Source organism: Bacillus rossius, chromosome 1 (assembly GCF_032445375.1).
Source record: "Bacillus rossius redtenbacheri isolate Brsri chromosome 1, Brsri_v3, whole genome shotgun sequence".
Lineage (NCBI taxonomy): Eukaryota > Metazoa > Arthropoda > Insecta > Phasmatodea > Bacillidae > Bacillus > Bacillus rossius.
In genome coordinates, this window is record NC_086330.1 from 325313727 (window position 1) to 325335902 (window position 22176).

Consider the following 22176-nt stretch of genomic DNA (forward strand, 5'->3'; position numbering starts at 1 on the left):
CAAAGGGCGGCTTGAAGACGCAAGTTCATGCGAAAAACCAACGAGCTGCTGATCAGAGTTGTTCTTTGACGAGTTTTGTAACCAACCAAACAAAATAATTGATGCGGAACTGTTATCAGCGAACTTCGTTTGTGAAAACAATTTATCTGTGAAACTCGGTGATAATTTCACAAAACTTGTCCCGCAAATGTTTCCAGATAGTGAAATCACAAGAAACTTTCATTGTTCTCGCACTAAAACTAGCCAGATAATTATTCAATCTTTGGGTACATCAGCTGCAGATTATGTTACCTATGCATTGAAAACACAATTTTTCACACTGATGATTGATGAATCAACTGATGTTACAGTCACTAGGCACGTTGTAGTGTTAGCAAGGTTCTTTCTATTTAAGATTGATGAAACTCATCTGTACAAAGTAATGGCTTTGAGTGGTGCTGCAACTGGAGAAAATCTGCTGTGAAAAGGGTTTTCAGCAATCTCAAGATGGCTAAAACTGCACAGATCGTCAATGGAATCACCAATGTTAAATGCTCTGTTGCATTGCAGAATGAGAACATCTGCAGGTCTGACTTTCAAGCCCACTGACGAGATGCGGAAAAGAGCACAGAACATGAAAAAGTAGCTAGTTAATGATGTGAAATACATTTGTTTTTTTAAACTTGTAAATAACTTCAGTTGTATGGATGTATTTATAGTTTGTAAATAAGAAAAGCACCAAAGCCTATACTGAAGGGAAATTTTTAAATTACTTTTCATTTTATTGTGATACCAACTATTAGTTTTGTAATGTAAGTGGCAAATCTTAAAAATGTTTTACATTCATTTGATTTTTTTTAAATTATGTTTTGGAATGCAATGTATATTTAAAATTACCGCGAAAAATAAATTATGTCAATTACGGATATAAATTTTACAGGATTTTTAAATGCTGTAAAGAGGATTTAGGAACCTAATTTGGTGGCAGGCCATCAATAGACTACTAGAAATGCTCTTACAAGGTCTACTCGCTAAGAGTTTGGTATGGCTCAGTGTTTATGCTTCCTTTAACTATGACAAAAGTTGCATATACCCTTCTCAAGTATTAATAGATTTTGAGGAAGGACGTATTTCAATATATAAATAATAAAGTTATTGAATAAATGAATAAATAAATGAATGAATGAATGAATGAATGAATGAATGAATGAATGAATGAACCAATCTTTTGATGTTTTCATAATAATCAACTGAATTTATTAAACATTTCAGCAATGTGGGATTATATTCATTATGATGACTATAATTAGCAAGCAATAATTTTATGTATTTTTTTCCCCTCATTTTTATTTCGTATACACACTAAAAATGTATACAGACATTCATTATGCTGGCAAAATTGAATTTCAGCATGGCCGTGGTCCGGAACATGCCAGATAAAATATCTTATTCTGTATAAAATTTTAATGACAACATGGAGAGTGTGAATAATTCCAAGCATCAGCCTTCACCTAATCCGCCCACGTCGGAAAACGGCGCATGCAGGGAAACAACGCAGCTTACCAAGAACTCATCCCGTATGAAGTACTTGGCACGTATCACCTCGGGGTCCTCCCCGCTATCTGCCTGGGCATCCACCGGCGTTGTATACCGCACAAAGTCTGCAAAGTAGTCCTCCAGCCTGGACTTGCCCGCCTTGATTTTCTCTGCCAGGAGGTCCTGCTTGTTCAGGAACAGGATCACAGAGATTGTCCTCAGCCACCTGCAAGCAACGGTACCCCACCTTCCTTGCCTCACGTGCTCCGACACATTGCAGCGTGCCTTTTAAGGGGCATTTACTCTCTCTTTCCATTAGCGCTGTCCTTGCTTCAGTGTGCTCCGTTGCCAGATTTACCCAAAGATGACACAAAAATTTTCTAATGTAATGACAATTTTTAAAAAAAAGTATACAAAAGAAACTCATTTAAAAAAAAAATCTGGAATGCAAATTTTGGAAATAAATTTCCTTGTGTTTCATCGAGAGCATCATCTGATAATATTCAATTCTTACTTTTAAGAAGACAAAACTCAAATGATATCTTAGTTTCAACAATTTTAGGCTTAAATTTTTCTAGCATAATTTAATATACAAAATTTTGGTTCTGTTTTACTATAGTACATAATTAATGAAATTTCTTATTGATTAGTGACAGATTGCTACAAATCATTTCTCCTCTGAAATAATAATTAGTTTATAGAATTTATCTTTTTTTTTCTTCCAGAATGTACACAACTGTAATAATACTGCCAAAAAAAAAACTATTTAATGGTTTTAAAAAAATAAAAAAAAGTAAAATTGAAAAAAATATATTAAACTTATTACAATCATCTATCGCATACAAAATAAGAATTATAATGTTAACAAGCTGGATAGTACCAATCTGACAACAGTGAGCACCATTTGCTCTTTACTTCAATCTAAACATGAAACAGACTATACACAATGTCAGGATGTAATTATTGTTCCTCGCTAAGTTTTTCTGGCAAATTAAAATTAATTTCCCATCATTTCTTGAATTAAATAGTTGTTATTTCAACCATTTGTGCACATTCAAACACAAGAAGTTCAGATGTTTCTAGACCAGTGGTTCCCAAACTTTTTCAGCTGGTGACCCACCTTTCCTTATAGGATTACCTCCAAGGTCTGTCTGTCCATGATGGAGTAAAAAACCTTATTTGTATAGTATCCTTTCCTTATGTATATATAATTTACCATCAAATATTGCAAATATATACACACATATAAATATGCTTTTTTTTAAGATACCGATTGATTATTGATAAACAATTTGTGTTCTGATTTTAAAATGGTTGAGAAAATATAAGCACTTTGTAGCAAAACAGTTATTTATTTAACAATAGATATTTGTCTGCACACAATTAGATTTGTTTCGATTTTTCTTATCTTTTCAGATGGTTTATTCAATGGTTTCTGATAGTTTTAGGATCAAGTCGTGACCCACCTGTCACCCTTCCGTGACCCACTAGTGCGTCATGACCCACCGTTTGGGAACCGCTGTTCTAGACCAAAATGGTGGTAATCAGTAGACATGCATTTGAGTTTTTATTTTATGGAACAAAGTGGTGTTATTTTTCAGTTGAAAGTGGCGTAATTGTTCCTTATCACGTATCTAAGTTTATCCCTTGATTCTGATAGCATGTATGATTTATCTTGTAGTACATGATGCTTGCTGTTTTAATTTAGTGCGTTGAAAGATCCTGGACATTAAAAAAAAATTACAATACAAAAATGTTAGGAAGTAAAAAAAATATCATTTTCAGATATTTATTTGATCTGATTTTCAGGTTCTGCGTTTCAGGGAACCAACACACAATTAAGATGCACGCAAGCAAACATTTACTTTAGGGTAGAACTACCCTTAAAAAAGTGGTAGTAGAGAAAAATACCTAACCTCTAAATTTGGCAGGATCATAAACGCATTAGAAAATTTTTAAAAAATGCTGCTTAGCAAATCAATTGTTTTTATTAACAATTTTCTTTTCCCATTTCTTTAATGATTTCTTAACTTAACTGGTCATCTTGCCTGAGATATCACTTTATTTACAGACCTAATCATGATCACAGTCTTAATAAACACAAGCAGGTAGTGCACTGCAATAATAGTGCAGGTTACTTTCTTTTATTAATGCCGGAAACAATGTGTACTTTAATTGCAATTGTTTATAAATGTAACTGTAGTGTTGTATATATTGTGTGCATAGTGGTTGATACAATTAGGCAGTTAGTACCGCGGGTGGCGGGCAGTGTGTATGTAATGGCGGCGCGAGTGACAGAGATTCGTAAACACTACAGTAACAAACATCTTAAACATGTAAATAAACAATGAACACTAAACAAGAATAAAAGTATCCACACAACCATCAATACAGAAGAAGCACTTCTTAGTAAAATAGTTGTTGGTCATATAATACCACATAGATAGGGACAAGATTATAGGGTGACGTGATAAAACCAAAATAATAGCACAAAGCATGTGTCGTTTTGCCTATAGACGTTTTGCCTAATTTTAGGCAAAACGCCGTTTAGGCAAAATGCCGTTAGGCAAATCGCCGTTGGCCAAATAGGAGTCAGGCAAAAGGCCGTTAGGCAAAACGCCGTTAGGCAAAACGCTGTTAGGCAAAATGCTGTTAGGCAAAATGCTGTTAGGCAAAACACCAATAGGCAAATCACCGTTAGGCAAATCGCTGTTAGATTAGGTAAGGTTAGGTTAGGTTAGCTTAGGTTAGGTTAGGTTAGCTTAGGTTAGCTTAGGTTAGGTTCGGTTAGCTTAGGTTAGGTTAGGTTAGGCAAAACGCTGTTAGGCAAAATGAGGTTTTGTCATCATAGTAACATTTTAGGCAAAACGCCGTTACGCAAAACGCAGTCAGGCAGAACTCCGTCAGGCAAATCGCCGTCAGGCAAATCGCCGTCAGGCAAATCGCCGTTAGGCAAAATGCCGTTAGGCAAAACGCTGTTAGGCAAAATGCCTTTAGGCAAATCACCGTAACGAATTCATGTTTAGGCAAACTGCCGTTAGGAAAATCGCCTCTTACTCGTCAATACACATATAACACAGAAATGGAGGTTAATACACCATTTAGCATCAAAATATAACTCAAAACATAGCATCATTCAGCAATTAGACAAAACTAATCACTAATTACAAAATTTTATTTTGCATTATGGTAAATACATTGAATGTAATTTTATGGCATAAATTTTGTACTAAAATATATTAACTAAATGTATTGAGAAAAAAAATTATATAACAAGTATGCTGTTTATTCTTGCATATGTTATTAGTAACAGTTTTTGTATAAATGACATGGGTACATTTTTCAAATACACAAGATATGCATATTTATTTTTATTTTTCAAGGTAGGTAGTTCTTTTCTAGACATGCTTATTATTGTATAACTAATGAGCTTATTATATAAGTGCATTATGTGTCAGTCAAAATGAGACTATTTTGGTGAAATAAGTATTTAAAAATATTTTGGTTCCATATTTGTTGAACAATTTTTTATGAATAATAACAATGTATTAAAAACAATAACACAAAAATGTCCTGTTTTAAAAACAAAACTGGCCTTAAAATAAAACCATAAAGGGTAAATATGTATTGTACGGATTAGCGCCAAAAAAAATCGTACAAATATGAAATAACTTTCATTATATGCTATCTTACGTCCTCTTTTCAGAACCGCCTGCGGAGATAAAAAATTCCTAATACTTTTGGAGATATGGCCGTTCTTATTTTGCTATACCAGACGTGTGTAATAATTTGACCGTCGACATTTTATATTTTGCCGTGTGCGCGTGAATGTCTAAATAACAGAAATTTTCCATTAGGTAAGGTTAGTTACATTATAAATACCTCAAAATAAACCGAAATTAAAAATAATATCAATTTATTTTACATGTTGTATAGTTTTAAGTATTTATAATGTAACTGACCTGACCTAACAAAATGGGACAAAGGTAGATTAGGTCAGGTCAGCTACATTATAAATACTTTGAAACTGAACAGACATTAAAAATAATAAAATTAATTTTATTGGTTGTTTAGTTTTAAAGTATTTATAATGTAGCTGACCTGACCTAACAAACCGGGAAAAAGGATGAACAGAATAAACTCACGTAAGTTTCTTTTTACATGATGTATTCGTTCACGTGAGAGTCCTAAGATCCACATAAAGTTCTGCCATTCCCGATTACACCCGAATATTCACCTTCGGCCAACCTCGGGATTTATTTATTTTTGCGCAGGAAAAATGAATTGAAATATTAAAAGTGGTCCGATAGGTTAGCTACATTAAAACACTTTAAAACCATTTGGATGGTTAGTTAGGTTAGTATAGCTACATTAAAATAAACAGAGAAATATTAATATTAATAAATAAACCCGAGGTTGGCCGAAGGTGAATTGTTCGGGTGTAATCGGGAATGGCAGAACTTTATGTGCATCTTAGGTTTCTCCGTTCGGGAACATCGCAAAAAAAAAAAATCATACTTGTAAACAAGCAACTGTTATCGCCGCATGAGTGCACAGGATGAAAATTAAAAAATTCGATATCTCCAAAAGTATTTGGAATTTCTTATCTCAGCCGAGTTTAATGAAAAGAGGAAGTTTAAGAGCACAGAATAAAGGTATTTTCGGATTTTTAAATTTTTTTTTTTAAAAAAATCGCCAAAAAATGAAGATTAAAAAATTCGATATCTCCTAAAGTAATTGGAATTTTTTATCTCCGCGGGCGGTTCTGAAGAGAGGACGTAAGATAGCATATAATGAAAGTTATTTCATATTTGTACGATTTTTTTTGGCGCTAATCCGTACAATACATATTTACCCCATAAAGTCTTGTCCCTATCCATACATAGAGACTCAAAATATCAAACAAAATGTCAACCTACCTGCTTGCATTTACATAGTTGAGCATTGAAAAACATTATCTTTTGTGACGTTGCAGAGTTTTTAAAGGCGAATGTTAAGGAAAGATAATAACCAAAAAACCAGTTAACAAAGTAAAGTAACATTTTAAATTGTTTTCTTGCAATTTCTGGACCCAAATTATAATTTAAATTTATGTAAGTTTGTTTTTAAACATCCATTTCTGAGTATTCCGAGTGTTTGAGGGTGAATTTTATGAAAAGTGAAAAAATATGTTTTATCCCAATAATGTTAAAGTTTGCATAAAAATTATCACAAATGCAATAATCTGAGATAGGTCAAATTGACCTTTTTCTTGAATCCAAATCTCAAATTTATTCTTTAAAAGAGTGCCTTGAATCTGATTGTAATCTAAAGAGTCAGGAAAAATATATGAGCAAAAATCAGAGAAAATTTAATAAGTTTAAGAACTTTATTTTAGTGTTTCTTCAGTACTTATTTTCTCCTAGTTTTGCTCATATATTATTCCTGACTATTTAGATTACAGATAAAACCAGCAAATTTTCATATTTAGGACACTAACTACTTTTTTTTGTATCAAAAATGTTCCCAGAAATGCTAAATAAAAATCTGCTGCAAGATACAATCATTTCTTTGATAGCTTCTTATGGTGATAAATAATGTATCCTTGTCAAGTACATAGTTGCCAATGTTTGAATTTCTGACTTTCCATTCCTCAAACATTATTATTTGAATCTTTTCCCACCAAATATAAATATTTCAAAACTAAAGGTTTTATGGTATTTACAGATTTCAGGTTTTGATTGGCTCATTCCTAGTTGCAAAGTTTATTTACTCTTTAATACTATGTTTCATTAATTTAATAATTCCAAATAAAACTATTCAAACTATTTTACTGAACTCCAGTAGTATTACAACATTGGTACTTTTTTCAAATTGGAAATGTTATAGTTCTAAAGGGAATACAGAAACTATAAAAACTGGAATCATGCGGTTACTAAAACGATTATTTAAAAATGCTTAACTTGAGAGTAACGTTCTTAACCTATACTTGTTATTAAAACATATAATATCTTCTTATGTAAAACAAACAAATAATACCAATAATTTTATATTATTTTCTCAAATAGCACTAACATAATAAGCTTTCCCAATCTCTCATGCTTATATAAAAAAATTTTTAAATGATAGGAAGGTAGCCTGTAAGTTTTGCTACGAAGTACTTTTATTTTTTAGGGTTGTGCATTAATCTAAAAGTGTCAATGGGTTTTTAGGCCTTCGTGAATTCATCAAAGCCAGTTGCTTAGTAAATTTATAGTTTCCTAATACATCTATACAGCTGTGCCTGTCTAAAAAAAACTGCTTCTCACTGCTCAAAATGTAAACCAGGCGTTCAAAAAAATGAGTGACTGTTGAAGATACACATTCTACTGTATTCTTACGGATTTCCTATTTCTTTTGTCTATAACAATTAACATAAATGTGTGAGCTGAATCAATATGTAAGTAGTAGCCTCTAATTTAAAATGTCTGACTACACAGCACCACTCTTGTGAACATTACTAGACTAACCATTGGCATAACCAGAATTTGTGGAAGAAAGAGGTGGGTGGCAAATATATTTTGAATTATATAACAATATATTTTGGATAGACCGGTTTCTGGGGTGTCTAAAGGCGTCTCCAACATAATTTTTTTTTTTTAAATTTGATGCTTGAAAATATATTTTAAGGCTATTGGACAACTCTTAGTGCTTTTTGAAATTCTAAAACTTTTAGACAAATTTGGCATTTATGAAAGAAATATATAAATAAATATAAATAAATATAAAATAGGATGTTGGTATGAATGACGTTGATGAACTCCAACACAGTTTGACCGACCGCCATGAAAGTTGGCACGTCAAAGTGTTCTTTTCATGGAGAACGTGTTTATGCTATCCAATTTTTTGTAACTAGCCACTAGATGGCACTGCAGGGCATCAACTTCAAAAACCGTTCAACCGATCGCCATGGGTAAACAGAAAATTGTAGGTCATAGACATACAAACATTAATTGTGTGTCATTTCTCTATGTCCACCACACTTTTATATAGCACTATCCATTTTGTTTTAACTCATGGACAATATATCACCTTGTGTTCAGCCCGGGCAATGCCAGGTACTGCAGCTAGTACATGTGTATAAAGAGAAAGGTACTCTCTAATTTTCCATATTCAATGGGCTTAAATTGAGCCATGTTTAATTCATTTGAAACTAGTTAATGAGGTAAAAATTAGAGACGAACAAATGTGGCTCTAGGAGGGGAGGGGGAAGGGACATGACCCCACCCTGCCCCTCCGCTACTAGCCCCTTGACACAGAGAGAACGCAACAGGTGACGCTCCGGGCACAGACCTGTTGTTCCAGATGCTGCGGAAAAGGTCCAGACTCTCACGTAGCCTGTTCTGTGTCGGGTCTTCCCTGAGGACCATGTTGTAGCTGCTGCAAGCCGTCACGAAGATGATGGCAGTAACATCGTTGAAACACTGGATCCACTTCCGCCGTTCGTCGCGCTGCCCACCGACATCAAACATGCTGCAATGCCATGTAACAGCATGTATTAGTGAACACCAGAGCACAAAATAGCATTAACATCCTTCAGTAGCTCCATTCTTCATACAACGAAACACTAAATCTGTTTAAAAAAAATACTAAGAATATCCTGTTATTATGTATTTTTAGCTTGTTTTTTTATTCCAATTCATGCTTAATTCATTATATTCATAAAAATATATTTTTTATAAATGTTGAGGAATACCAATTGACTATTATTATGTCATTATAAGTAAACATTATTATATTGAATTTAGACTGATTCAGTGGTGTTCATGCATCTTTTAATTTAAAGAATGACATTCATTGTTGTCCAATTGTTGTTATATTTAACTATGATATTGTGCAAGTGGTCAGTTGAAATTTTTTTTAAATTTAAAGTATAAAGGAGATTTGGAAAGAAAATGTACTGTAAACAATAAAGATTTACAAACACATGAAAAAGCTGTGTTTTCACACTAATCACATACTTAATTTACTTCAGCACATATGATAACAAAAACATTATCTTTAAAATTTAAAGCCTTTTAACATGTTACCATTTAGTACACAACCAACCCTAAAATTTAAAGGCAGCAATAGTGGATCTTTCAGCCTCTTGACTTTTGTGTAGCATTCTTTTTTTAATTTTTTTTTCTGATTAAAGGCCAACTTTCAAACAACAATGAAAATTAGCCAGAATCCCAGTAAAATAATAATTAAAATTCAATTCGACTAAACACATAGGTTCTATACGTTTAAATATGAGAAAAAGGGAGGGGATATAAAAGGTCATGTGTGCAGTTGAATAATGGAGAAATTTTGTATAAGTCTAAAAGGTTTCCAAAAAGGTAAAATTTATGCATATCTTACTTTTATACAAGGATAAATTAAGTTTCACTCCTTTGGCAGCTCATCTTAAAGGAAAAATCTTGTGATTTTACATCTTTACAAACTATGATGAGCTTAAATCTATTCTCAAAAATTTAAGTATGTGTGAACTGCAATCTTCCTATGCTTACAGCTTTGTACTACGCTTATTCAGCTGTAAGCAAGACGAGATGATGTAATGGCCCTACTTTTGACTAAAGTTTCAACACAGCTGAACTGAAAGAGGCTTGCCTAAAATGCAAATTAATTTAAAAGAACTTACTGAAAATTGACTTTCTCCACTTGAAACCTTGTCTCAAAGATGCCAGAAGTTAACACACGACACCTGAGAATGTCCTGCAACATAAAAGTTAAGATAAGTAAATGACATTTTTGAAACCTGTAGTATTAAAGGAAAACACAGCAAATGCAGTACTTTGCTATTGAATATTCAATCAAAATTATCTTAAAATCAGTTACAATTATAAACTGAGGACTGCCACTGATTTGAATATATTTTAAAATACACTAATTAGGAGACATTACATGAATAAAACTTGAGTGTGATTAACAACCTTAAAATAAGGGGACAAAAAAATTACCAAGCAAACTAGGTGAACTATTTATGTTTAGTTTCATAAAGTTTAATATGTAATTTATGATTTCATTCTATTACATAAGAGCGTAAATGTTATACAAATTTTACTATATTCTTTGTAACATTTTTAGTGTGTCTGAAAAATGTCTCATGTTCAAATCCTGAACAGTGATTCTCTAAGTGCAAGGTTTTTGGCTACTTCAGTGTTAATATAAACAACAACAAAAAAAACTTTAGTAAAAAAATTGAATACTATGTGTGTGGAATCATATATTGTATAAATATGTTTCATGTCAAAATAAAAATATAAACAGAAAAATAAAAGTAAAAGTAAAAAAAGTAGTACTTTACAACAAAGTTCTACCGTTTATTTTCCATTTGCCTACTTAGTTTCAGTATTTATACTTGAAAATCCATAAGTAATTGTACAAAGAATTTTTTTTTAAGTTCACAACCGCAAAGGAATATAAATGTAACATACAAGTACATTTCACTTGCACTTTGCATAACAGATATTCTTAGATACAGAACAAGTGTGCATTTTGAATGTGAAGAAACCACTCACCTGTTCAGTGGGTGTGTAGTCTGGCTGTTTGATTATGTGCACTTTGTCTAGGAAACTGAAACACAAAAAGTATGGAATAACGATTAATTTTTTCCAGCAAACATTTACAAATGGTATTAACTCATTTCAACACACTACAATACTACTATTAAATATAAAATGTTACTATTATTATAGCACTGAACTTACACTAACTAACAAATTAACATAATAAACATGATATAAAACCAACTAGGTTCAGTACTAGATACTTCCGGCCATGGTGGTATAATGTGTGTGGTGGGAATACAACCAATGTGGAAGTCACCGTGGTTGAGTGGCCAGATCACTTGCCTTCCACCACTGCAATCTGGGTTCAATTTCTGGTGGAGTCAAACCCAGATTTTTCAAGAGATGTTGTGGCCCTTAGCCAGCTGGTTATCTTAAGGCACTGGCTGGTTATCTTAGGGTACTTTCATTCCCCCCATTCTTTCATTACTTTAATGCACATTCTTTTATCACCCTTCATCCTCTCTCATTAACCCAATGACGATGAGACTTAAACGATAATCCATTCATTCATACTATCTATGTATGGGTTCTCTCAGGCTTTAGAGTTTTCTTTAGAGTCATTTCTACACAGCTTAGCTCCCAAATCATCCCTACTCTCTTAATCCAGATGGATCCACAGAATTTTTCCTTTTTTTTCTTCCCTACTATTCAATAGTATAACAATGACAACAATTAAGTCTGTGTAAATATACAGTTCCCACTGATATCATTTCCCTAAATATAAAGTAACCAACACAGTCATCAAAAAAAATTTTCACACTGAAATTTGACAGGTCATCTATACTAACCACTAACTTTGATGACGAGCCAAAATAAACTACCCAATAGAGTGAAACTATATGGTTACTTCTTTTATAAAGGGCCCACTAAAACTTTCCAAAGACAAAATATGCTACAGCACTTACAATAAAATTCCACATTTCAAGCTCTATAACACCCCTGAGATTTATATTTGTAAATAATGTCCAAGACAGTCAAATTTCAAATTCTAAGGTTTAAACAAATAACTTTCTTTAGACTTGATGGTAAGAAGTGGCCCAATGATCACATACTGGAGAAATCTGGTTAAAAAACTGTTTTCTCACAGTTTCTCAAAATCACTCAAATTTTTCCATCTCTAAAGACCTCTCAAACGAAAATATGTTGAGGTCAAACATTAATTTCACTCTTGAATGCATCATGCACATGACTTATGTTGAATGGGGTGCTATTCTACACTGCAATGCATGTCTGTGGTCTAACTACATTTTTTTTGTTGGTGCCATTTGTAAAACCAATACCTCGAAGTGGTGTGTCTTTTTTTCTCCACAGAGATGTATATTTACATATGGTGTTATTTCGCTGTGTTGTAATTTTTGCCAGCAATCACCGACTGCTTGTCTGACTGCTACACTCTCTGGGTAAAAATTAAAATTGCATTCATTTTTTTCGCAGCAAAAGAGTTAAAAAAACATAGTCGTACCCACAGAAATGTTGCACGATGTACTTGAATGTAGCTTGTAATCAAAATTACCGTTTGGCAAGACGAGCACAATGTTGCAGAGCCAACCTGCAAATTGTAGTTGGTTTCATGCCAGATTGTAGTGGGAAGATAATTGCATTCCACTCCTCAAGCGAGGGCAGCCATGGTGTGGGCCATTTTTAGTGACGATTACGATTCGTTAAAATGCAAGTCCCAGCCCCACTGACAGAACAGCAAAAATGAAATTAAAGTTATTGTGATGCACCGACAGGCACTTTACCAAAAATAAGGAAGACTGAGCTCCTTAACTCTGTCTTTCAATACCATGTTCCATCTTTTCACAGATCAACAGTTTAGTTGCCTCGACAGTAGACTAACGATGATAGTTCCCATGCACAAGTAGCACAGTAAAATAGTAGTGACCCAAAAATCAATGGGCTTTTTTGCCAATAGACTGTCAAAACATGTGTCATAGTGGATGCATCCAGGGTTCAATATTTTTGACTAGTATGCTACTATTTAAATTATTTTCAACAAGAGTGAGATCTGTAGGAGTTATACTTGTAAACAAATCCACATTGCATTTGTTCAAAATGATAATCTCATATGGTCTATCAATTCTTTAGAGCTTCTTCCATTCCTTAATATGTTACATAAATATGTTGAAAATAAAGGTGTTAACAATTATTTCAATGACATAGTCTTGCTACAGAGACAAATATGCAGTGGTTGTAGAACATAATTCAAGTAGACATATCCAGACGATCATTGGTCCAACTTAAATACTTTATTTAGAGAAGTATAACAGCCAAAAAAAGCACTTTAGTCCATAAGTAGTATAGATGTTTTCAAATTATTTTTTTCATGATGAACCTGCAGTCAAAATGTATTGGTTAAATTCAGACTTATCCTATATATACAACTAAGTTCTATAATGTGTCCCTTCGATAGTGATGTGTAAAATGTTTAAATAAATTGTTGAAGTTAAACATTTATTTGTCTTGAAAAAGTGTGTGGAAGCTAATAAAACATTAAATTATTTTTTTTTTCAAACAACATTTTATAAAAACTGATGTGGATGGGATAGTCTACATTCATTAACACTTTCACAGCAAAAAAAATTGAAAACAACATGCATTAGGTGATTTGTGCTGAAAAATCATCTAAAATAATTTATAAGATTAAAAAAAAAATTTTATTTATTTATTTATTTATTTTTTTTTTTTTTACAATTTTGTTTGCACTTGTTTTTGATACAAGTGAAGATTTAATTGAACTTCAGCGCATTTCACCAATATATTACTTTAAGGGATCAATCCTCCTGAAGCCATGCACCAAAGAAGTGTATCATCATCTGCCTGTGGTCCCAATGTCCAAACATGTCCAGGAATGTCTTTGACAGCGCCAAGTACGTCGCTGCGAGCCAAGAGAGCCCGGGTTCGAAACCTGGTCCGGAGTTTCAGTTTCCCATGTTTCCCGAGATTACTCCAGGCAAGTGCTAGTAGGGCGGTTCCGTAACATAGACCATAGTCGGTTCCTTCGCCAATATCCCCGATTTGTGTCGTTCGGTGTTGCCATCTCTTACCGACCTAGATACGGATGAGACTGTAGGGTGCAAAAGTGGAGGAAGAGAAGCAGTAAGAGGAGGAGTAAGATAAGAAGGATAAAGCGAAAGATGATAAGGATTAAGAGGAGGAAGAGGGGACGAAAAGAAGTAGGAAGAACAGGAGACGGGAGAGGCGACCCGCCGCCCACGACCTTGCCTACTCTACTCGCTGGACGCCGTTTTTAGTAAGGCGTCGTCTATAAATAGGGCGGTGGCGGAGGGTGGCGGTGGTTGACGGCGGGGGGCAAGTCCGGCGACGCAGGCGGCACGACGACTCAAGCGAATGGCAGAGAGAACTGGAGCGTAAGTCAGTGGGAGCCCACTGCGTGCCTTCCGAATTTTCAAGACAAAAACCAAGTTTTCGTGTTTGATTTTTCTTTCGGCTTTGCTTCTCGTCGACGGCGACGTCATTAGACACGGAAACACACAAAACAAACCAGGAATACTGAGAAAGTATCATTTGAGAGTATGTACCACTTTAAAAAAAATTGCAACTTTTCAGTATTTCATTTTTTTTTTAACTAAACGGCATAAGCGTTAGTATTTTATACACGTAAAAAATATATTCCTAAGCCTAATTGCAATATTCGTCCACCATCAATGATATACTATGCTAAATATCTTCTTCAAATAACGGCCAAAATAAAATATTATTTTTATAAGTTGATTCTTGTGTAAGTTAAGATAATAAGACATTTAATGTAAGATGCGAACATTTTGTTTTAAACGTGCAGCATTGTAATACTAAATATTCGAAGTCTTAAACAATTTATTTGTTCATCCATTCGGGTGACCACCAAAATCGAGCCAGCTAATGTGCTAGCTATACTGCAAATGTTGAGTTTTTCAATAAATAAAAAAGCTTGTTTCCCCCGTTCCTGAGTGGAGCTGGTTAATTAATTACTCGCCTGAAAATCTACTTGTTGCGAACAAATTAGTACCTCAAAGTAATCACACTGATTCGCTAACTCGTTTTGATTTAACGAGTACAAGTGAAGACTAGTCTACTTTTCTCACTATTTGATAGTCACTGCTGTATTATGATTATTCGCCCAAGTCTTAGTGAACAATTAAAACAAAAAAACATTATAAAAATTGATTAGTATAGTTTATTTTTAGTAAATAATAATATAAATAATAACTTATATAATAGGTACAAACTAATAACAACACGAAATCAACCCAATTCAAGAAGGAAATCTCTAGTGAGCCAGTAAACGAGTTTCACTCGCTATGTGAGACAAACTTGCTGAGAAGCTGCGGAGGTAGCGTTTACAGCGTAATAGTTATAGTTATACCAGCCACTTCTGCATTTCCAGTTCCCTGTTTTGAAAGTCGTCAAGAGGTCGAATTCCAAATGCACGGCCGCAATTTTATCGTTTCAATAAAACGTTCAACGTCAAAGTCTTTTTGGCACAGACTAACTTGTAAGTCCACAGAACAACAAGCAACTGAAACTATAACCGCAGCGCTGTGAATATAAGTACCATGCATCAAGGGGTGCCGGTAACCAAACATTCAGCATAAGGGATAATGCGTGAAGCCGCTAGAAGGTGGGGGAAAAGGGGGGAGGGGAGAGAGGGGGGCAGAGGGGGGGAGAGGGAGAGAGAGAGAGAGAGAGAGAGAGAGAGAGAGAGAGAAAAGGCGGAATGGCAGGATTGGAAGGGAAGGCTCTTTTGTCATTATATCTGCTGGAGTCCAGTTACTGAGTTATCTGCGAACAAGGTCACGACAAGGCGGGGGACTGCCTACAGCCGTTGAAATTATATATAATGTACATTATTATATACATTATAATGTACATTATATATAATGTATAATATATATCCAATGCTACAGCTACATACACCAACAGGATCAGATTCTCATATCGCCTTGCTTGCTTTACGACAGTGTTTGTTAACTTGAAAAAGAAATTAGTGTTGTGCTCCACACGATATCCACGATACGCAAACAACTTTAATTCGTGTTTAAAGGTGTTTTATTTTAACTCACATACTACATAATTAAGATATTTACATCATTAAAAAATATATGTCAAATCAACGCATAGGTCGTGGTTTGAAAACGTCGAAGTCTACCTAATAAAGTCTATTAAATCACAAAAATTATCCAACATTTTTATTTTCTAAATAATATTTAAGTGATGAATTATTGTTTTTCACATAGTCACACGTTTATAAAAATCTTCCGGACCGCGACGAAAAATCACGTCTTGCTAACATATTGTTTTCTAAAACTGGGAATAATAAAATGAAAAATGGAAAAATTTAACTCTGAGACATAGAAAATAAAATTTTAAACTTGCAAGCCAAACTCACTTCCCAATTCTGTAAGAACAAAATAATGCCGGCAAGAAAATGTGCGCACCGACGACACATTGTCAACTTGTATTCTACGTCTCAGATCGTGTTTAGTTACACAATATACTTTACGGACATGGCATATTACTATTTTCTGGCACTTATGACAGGTTTTATTATATAGTATATATAGTTTTATAAGTGACTTTAATGATGCACAATGCGATTAATATTTGAACATAAACGAACTGGGAACAGGTTCCGAGCTAGTTGTAGATACTGTTTATGTGTGGTATTGATTTTTTAGATGTTGCAAAAGCGGACTACATGTGGATTTTGACGTCATGCTTATTCAGTCACGTTGAAGTCCACCTAAGTTCACATGTGATCGAAGGAGTTCAGGTGGTATAGAAGAACTCAGTGTGCACTGACTGTTGTGCTCAAGGTGTCAGTGAATGTATAGCTGAAATTAATTTTGCCTAAGTACGATATTTGGTGCGGTATTTAGGCTGTCAAACAAGGTTCAAAAGATGACTACATTGATGTTTGATGAGAACTACTTTTTTGTCTGAAAAAATTTTTTCCCAGCGACACCCCTAAATATATGATTTTCTATACAAATTACCAAAACAATTTTTGTTTCGTCACTGTCATTAGGTGGTCTTGTATCATACGAAATATGGCAAGTTTTGTGTATTTATTTTCGGCATTCAGCTCATTATTAAAACATTAGTCACAGAAGTTCAGATTTTTAAATTCATTTAATTAGGATTATTTTAAAAACCCGCTAAAATTGAACAAACTATTTTCTAAACAGTTAAATGGTTTTTTTATATCATAATGTATGTTTCACTTGTGAAAAATATAATTATATACAGCAACACACCTAATGGAAATAATACACTACAATTCATATGATTGGTTTGTATGCTGTTCATAACTACACTACACAATCACGAGATATAAAACTAAGGAATGCTGCATTATATTTGAAATGTGTGTACGACACTAACAGAAATTTAAATAAATAAGTCTTACATTTTACATATTACGTATTTCATATGTTAAAATCAACGTGAACTATGCTTTCATGTCAATTAAGCCACATTAGTTAGCAAAAAGGAAGGTCACGAGTATTCAGTTTTAACCATTGACCCTCCGGATCACAGAAAAACGAAAAGAATGAACGCCATTCATAACATTACATTTAGATCATTCATTGCGTTAATGTAATACAAATCACAAGACAGTTTCTTACAACTGAACACACGATTGTCAAAGCATTATCGCATGAAAATCCAATAATATTTAATGTTGACTCAAAAATCTTCTATATTCGCCAATACAACAGCAAACTGTTTTGATTAATTTAATAAACTTTTGCAAAATCTTATAAAATCTAGCATGAGAAAAAATACCAGATTAGCTCTGGATTTTGCGTTAAAATATTATACCTCGGTTAGCAATTAATTTAGAGCTTGCTTTGCTTGGTAGAACACGGAAGATGAGTCACCTCCAGGTATTAACGGTAGCAAATTTAAAATTAATTTTGAAGAGGGGTTCAAAGAATCTGAACAATTGTTGACTTTCCTGATAATCAACGGTGTCGTCGTCATACTGAGCTATGCTAGCTGCTGATCTTCCATGTAGCTGACACTCGGCATCGGGACGTCGAGCTCGGGACAAATTTCTAGGTTACCCAGAAAACTTGTATTTTATTTTAACTAATAAATATTTAGCTTTATTTACAATCTCACGAGTGTAAAACCATTTATTTAATATCGCTCCAGCTTGCAGCTAAAGCAAAAGATGAGAAACTTGGTCACAAAAGCGTTGAACTTAAACGGGCCCTTTAATCGGAAGCAGCGTACCAGCAGCATATATGCAACAATTATTAAGTATTAAAAAGTTAATCAGTTGAACGCAAAATAATGCATTTAATTAAATTATTTGCAAGATATGTCTTGCATGTTGTTATATATGGGCAATAATGATTTAATTTTGGTTTTTGAATAAATCAATTTGGGTTAGTAAAATTTTTAACTTTTTATTGCACTGTTTGCTGTTAAACAAATGTATTTCCTGCCTTTTATTCCTTAATCGTGTAATAAAAAGTCTTTGAAAGTATAGATAACCTTTATTGAACATTACGACTGTTTATACAGCTAATTGTAAAATGGTTGATAATTTTTGTAATAAATGACATATTGTCCATCGTTAATATTGTTACGAACGTGAGCAAGGCCGCGACACGTGCAGGTGCAGAGCTGGCTGGCGATTGCCGCAACATGATATGCGCCGCGCGCGCCTAGAAGATTACAAGAATTGTCGCTTTCCCTCCTCCTTCCCACCCCTCCCGGCGCGGCGTCCTGCCTTTGACACGTAACTGACACCGGACAGCTGCGGAGTTAAGCGAGCCGCTGACACGTGTTTCGAGAGATTTCTGCCGTCGGGTCGGCGTGGAATGACGCGACTGGCCCCGGCCGCGCTCGTGAGTTCTGGAAATTGCGGCTGATATATAAAACGAGGACGGCGGCCTCGGGAGAGGGCTGAGCTGAGTTCAGAGTGAAGTCAGGAGTTTTCCCGCGGCGGATTTTCCGGGGCGATAGAGTGGCGAAGTCCCTGGACGAAGGTTCCAGGGCGAAGAGTTCAGTTCCGGGCGATAGTGTCGCGGACGCGGCGGAGTTCCGAGCGAAGTTCCGAGCGAGGCGTCGAGTGGGATCCCGGCGAAGGGGAAGTGCGACGGCGGCGGCGGAGTGCGGGGACGGAGTCCTGCGACGGAGGACCACGAGGGGTGCTGCGGCGAGAGTTGCGCCAGAGGTGCGGCCCAGCGAGGCGTGTGGATTGTGAGAAACGAGTGACTGGAGGAAGCAACATTTTTTAAGTACAATTGATTAATTGGCATTTTTAGATTATTAGCTAGTAATGTAAATAGTGACAATATATAAAACTGTGTGTGAAAAAATCTTTAATTGGGCTATCCCTTTACAAACCCCGCGGTAAATCTTAACAATATGTTAAAAATAAGTTTGTAACATTATTTTTATGAAAATACACAAGGAAATGACCTGTGAAACCATGGTTGGATGATCAAGTATTTTATTACAAACTCAGAAATAACTTAAATATATAAAAAAAATTTATGTGCGCGCACGCAATACTATGGACACCCATTCGAGTTGTTGGTTTGTGCGCGTGTCAGCAGTGTTCTTCCTTTGGAATGCCGCGTGACGGTAGTGAGCAGTAGGCTACAGTTACAAACTGGTTCCCCCATAGGCATACCGACAGCAAACATTGAGAATTTATTTCAATCACAAGGGTATCGTTTTCGTTTCTGCCATCTTCCTCCCACGCACGCGCGCACAAGTAACCTGCCTTCCCCCCCCCCCCCTCCTCAAACCCCGCGGCTCACTGAGCGGTAACTCCGCCATGCTGCAGCACGAGACGGGTGGAAAGCTACCAATATTTTCAGAAACGGCGGAAAAGAAATTTCGGAATTTTGACCCGATGACTACAGGTTTTAAATACATCAATTTCTTCAGAAGAAAATTACCTTTCTGCCTATAGTTTTACATTCTTTCTTTCATTCTCCCAAACAGTACAAAATTGACCTAAACTTGGACATTTCGTGACGTTTTATTTTATATTTCGATAGATAAAATTAAAAATTTAAAACTATTAGCACAACTGCTGTAGTTTCTCCTCATGGGAGAAAGATTTTCAGATTCGTAGTGTTGATAAATATTGTGTTATGTTCCGAAAAATATAGTGTTAAATAACTTTTGCCGTCTGGTCGGGGTGTATGTGTGTGTGGGGCGGGATGATAAATAAGCGCCACGCTCGCTGGTATTTCTAGCGCGGTATCGCCTGTAAGCGCAAGGCTCCGAACTGCCGCGCAGTCTTCTTGTCGACACAGGATAACTGTGAAATTTGAGCGGTGACCGTAACATTATAAGGCGGTGAAATGAAGGTAAAGGTGTAATGCAAGGACCTTAAGTGCTTTCAAGAAACTGTACCGGTTGTTTTAAGCCTAAACACGCGCTTTAGCCATTTTAACTCTTCTAAAAATACAGTTTAAAAACTTAATCCGAAATCAAAAGTACTTTTTGACCCTAAGCGAATTCTTAAATGCTTTTCGTAAGCAGACCCCACTCAGATATCTTGAGTGGTTTTGAAATCACGTTTTTCCTGAAAGTCTGCACACCGCATGTGTGCCCGGGCAGACGGCGCCCTTCCTGCACTCTTAAATTTTCACCTTAAATTTACGAAAAATGTTGGTTAAAAATTAAATAAGGATCTTCGTAAATTTAAGGTTATCTCAGTAAGTTTTCAGGGGTTTAGTTCACTTATTTTGACATGAATCAACAACGCTAATATTATGATGTTAACATCACATCAACGTGTTGAGTCAAAAGCAAAAATCATTTTTTTTTTCCTTCCACGCTTGTGTTTACCTTGTTTCCAAAGAAACACTTGGTTTATGATCTACGAAGGTCCAACTATATGAGATTATGAAGAACTCTTTGTTTATTTGCGATTAATTCTACGTTGAAAAGTCGTAAATTTAATGCAATTTCTAACAGTGTGATGGTCTGCGCCATGTCTGCGGGAGCGACAGAACACTGGGTCACGTGTAGGGTTTGCATTGTGGGAAAAGTGGTAAAAAAACTCGATTTGATGACAGTGACGGTGTTTAACGAAGTTAATTCTAATTCATAACTATAAACCATCATCGGGCGTGATCAAGCACTATCTTCGCAATGTTGTGGGTGTTACAATGCGGCGATGGCGAAGTAGAAAGTGACATCAACTGAATCACAGCATGCCATATTCTAACAATATTTAACTCCATGCATGAAACAGTACTCAATGCTACAAGATAAAACGCTCAAAAATGCGTATCGTAGCTGGGCGCGTTCCGGTTTACAAACCGCAGCGTTCGGAAGTACACTCCACCGCGATTAAAACACATCGTTTGATCCTATGTAGTTGGACAACGTGGCTTTCGAGCGAAAACAAACTGTGCTATATGTGCATTTTAACGGTTATTTACTCTCGCATTCCGATGCATGTTTTCTGAAATTACGCTGTTCTTTCTGGCATTAGCTCTGTCACCAGATATATGCCAAAGAGCACAAAAGTTTGACAACTTAAATATAGACATATATACACTAATTAGTTTTAAGCCACCTTAGACGCCTGTTGGAAAAATAATAAATATAACTAAAACTTTAATATATACTAAATATTTAATAAAAATTCAATTTCCCTCAATATTGTGAAAATGAAAATTATTATATATAGGTATATAATAATAAAAAATATTAGAAAAAAATGTTTTTAATAAAGAATCTCGTGAAAAATTACATTGCGTGTTAATTGTCTCTAGTCATTCAATAAACTTCCTTGCTGTGGATTCGATTCAATATACAACAGGACGGTAACCATATTGACAGTGCGATTCTTATGAAGATGCTCAATTGAATAGAGTTCGCAACAAAATTAGAGTGCTACAATTCAAATGTCGCAACTTGAATTATGTTAAAACAGATATAAGCGGCCAAAAAGTGGCCAACGAAGCCAAGGCTCTCTACTTTATCAATGAAAAATGCTGAAACTATCGGCTTTATCAAAATATGACGCTATGCCATGTACCTTTGCGCCAAGGACTCGGTAGCAATACTAGGAGGAAAAGGTTAGAAAAGAGCCATGAAAATG

The 22176-nt window shown here is 35.0% G+C and overlaps 1 protein-coding gene across 2 annotated transcripts in view; it reads right to left on the reverse strand.

The window, feature by feature from the left end:
* Positions 1–22176, reverse strand: part of LOC134527991 (guanine nucleotide-binding protein G(s) subunit alpha) — a 298833-nt gene that overhangs the window by 11553 nt on the left and 265104 nt on the right. For both annotated transcript variants that reach the window (XM_063361137.1, XM_063361136.1), the window contains 4 exons: positions 11037–11091; positions 10157–10230; positions 8827–9006; positions 1543–1741 (listed from right to left, as the gene is read on the reverse strand). In XM_063361137.1, the coding sequence (XP_063217207.1) occupies positions 1543–1741; positions 8827–9006; positions 10157–10230; positions 11037–11091 (508 nt within the window). The remainder of the gene's footprint in view (positions 1–1542; positions 1742–8826; positions 9007–10156; positions 10231–11036; positions 11092–22176) is intronic.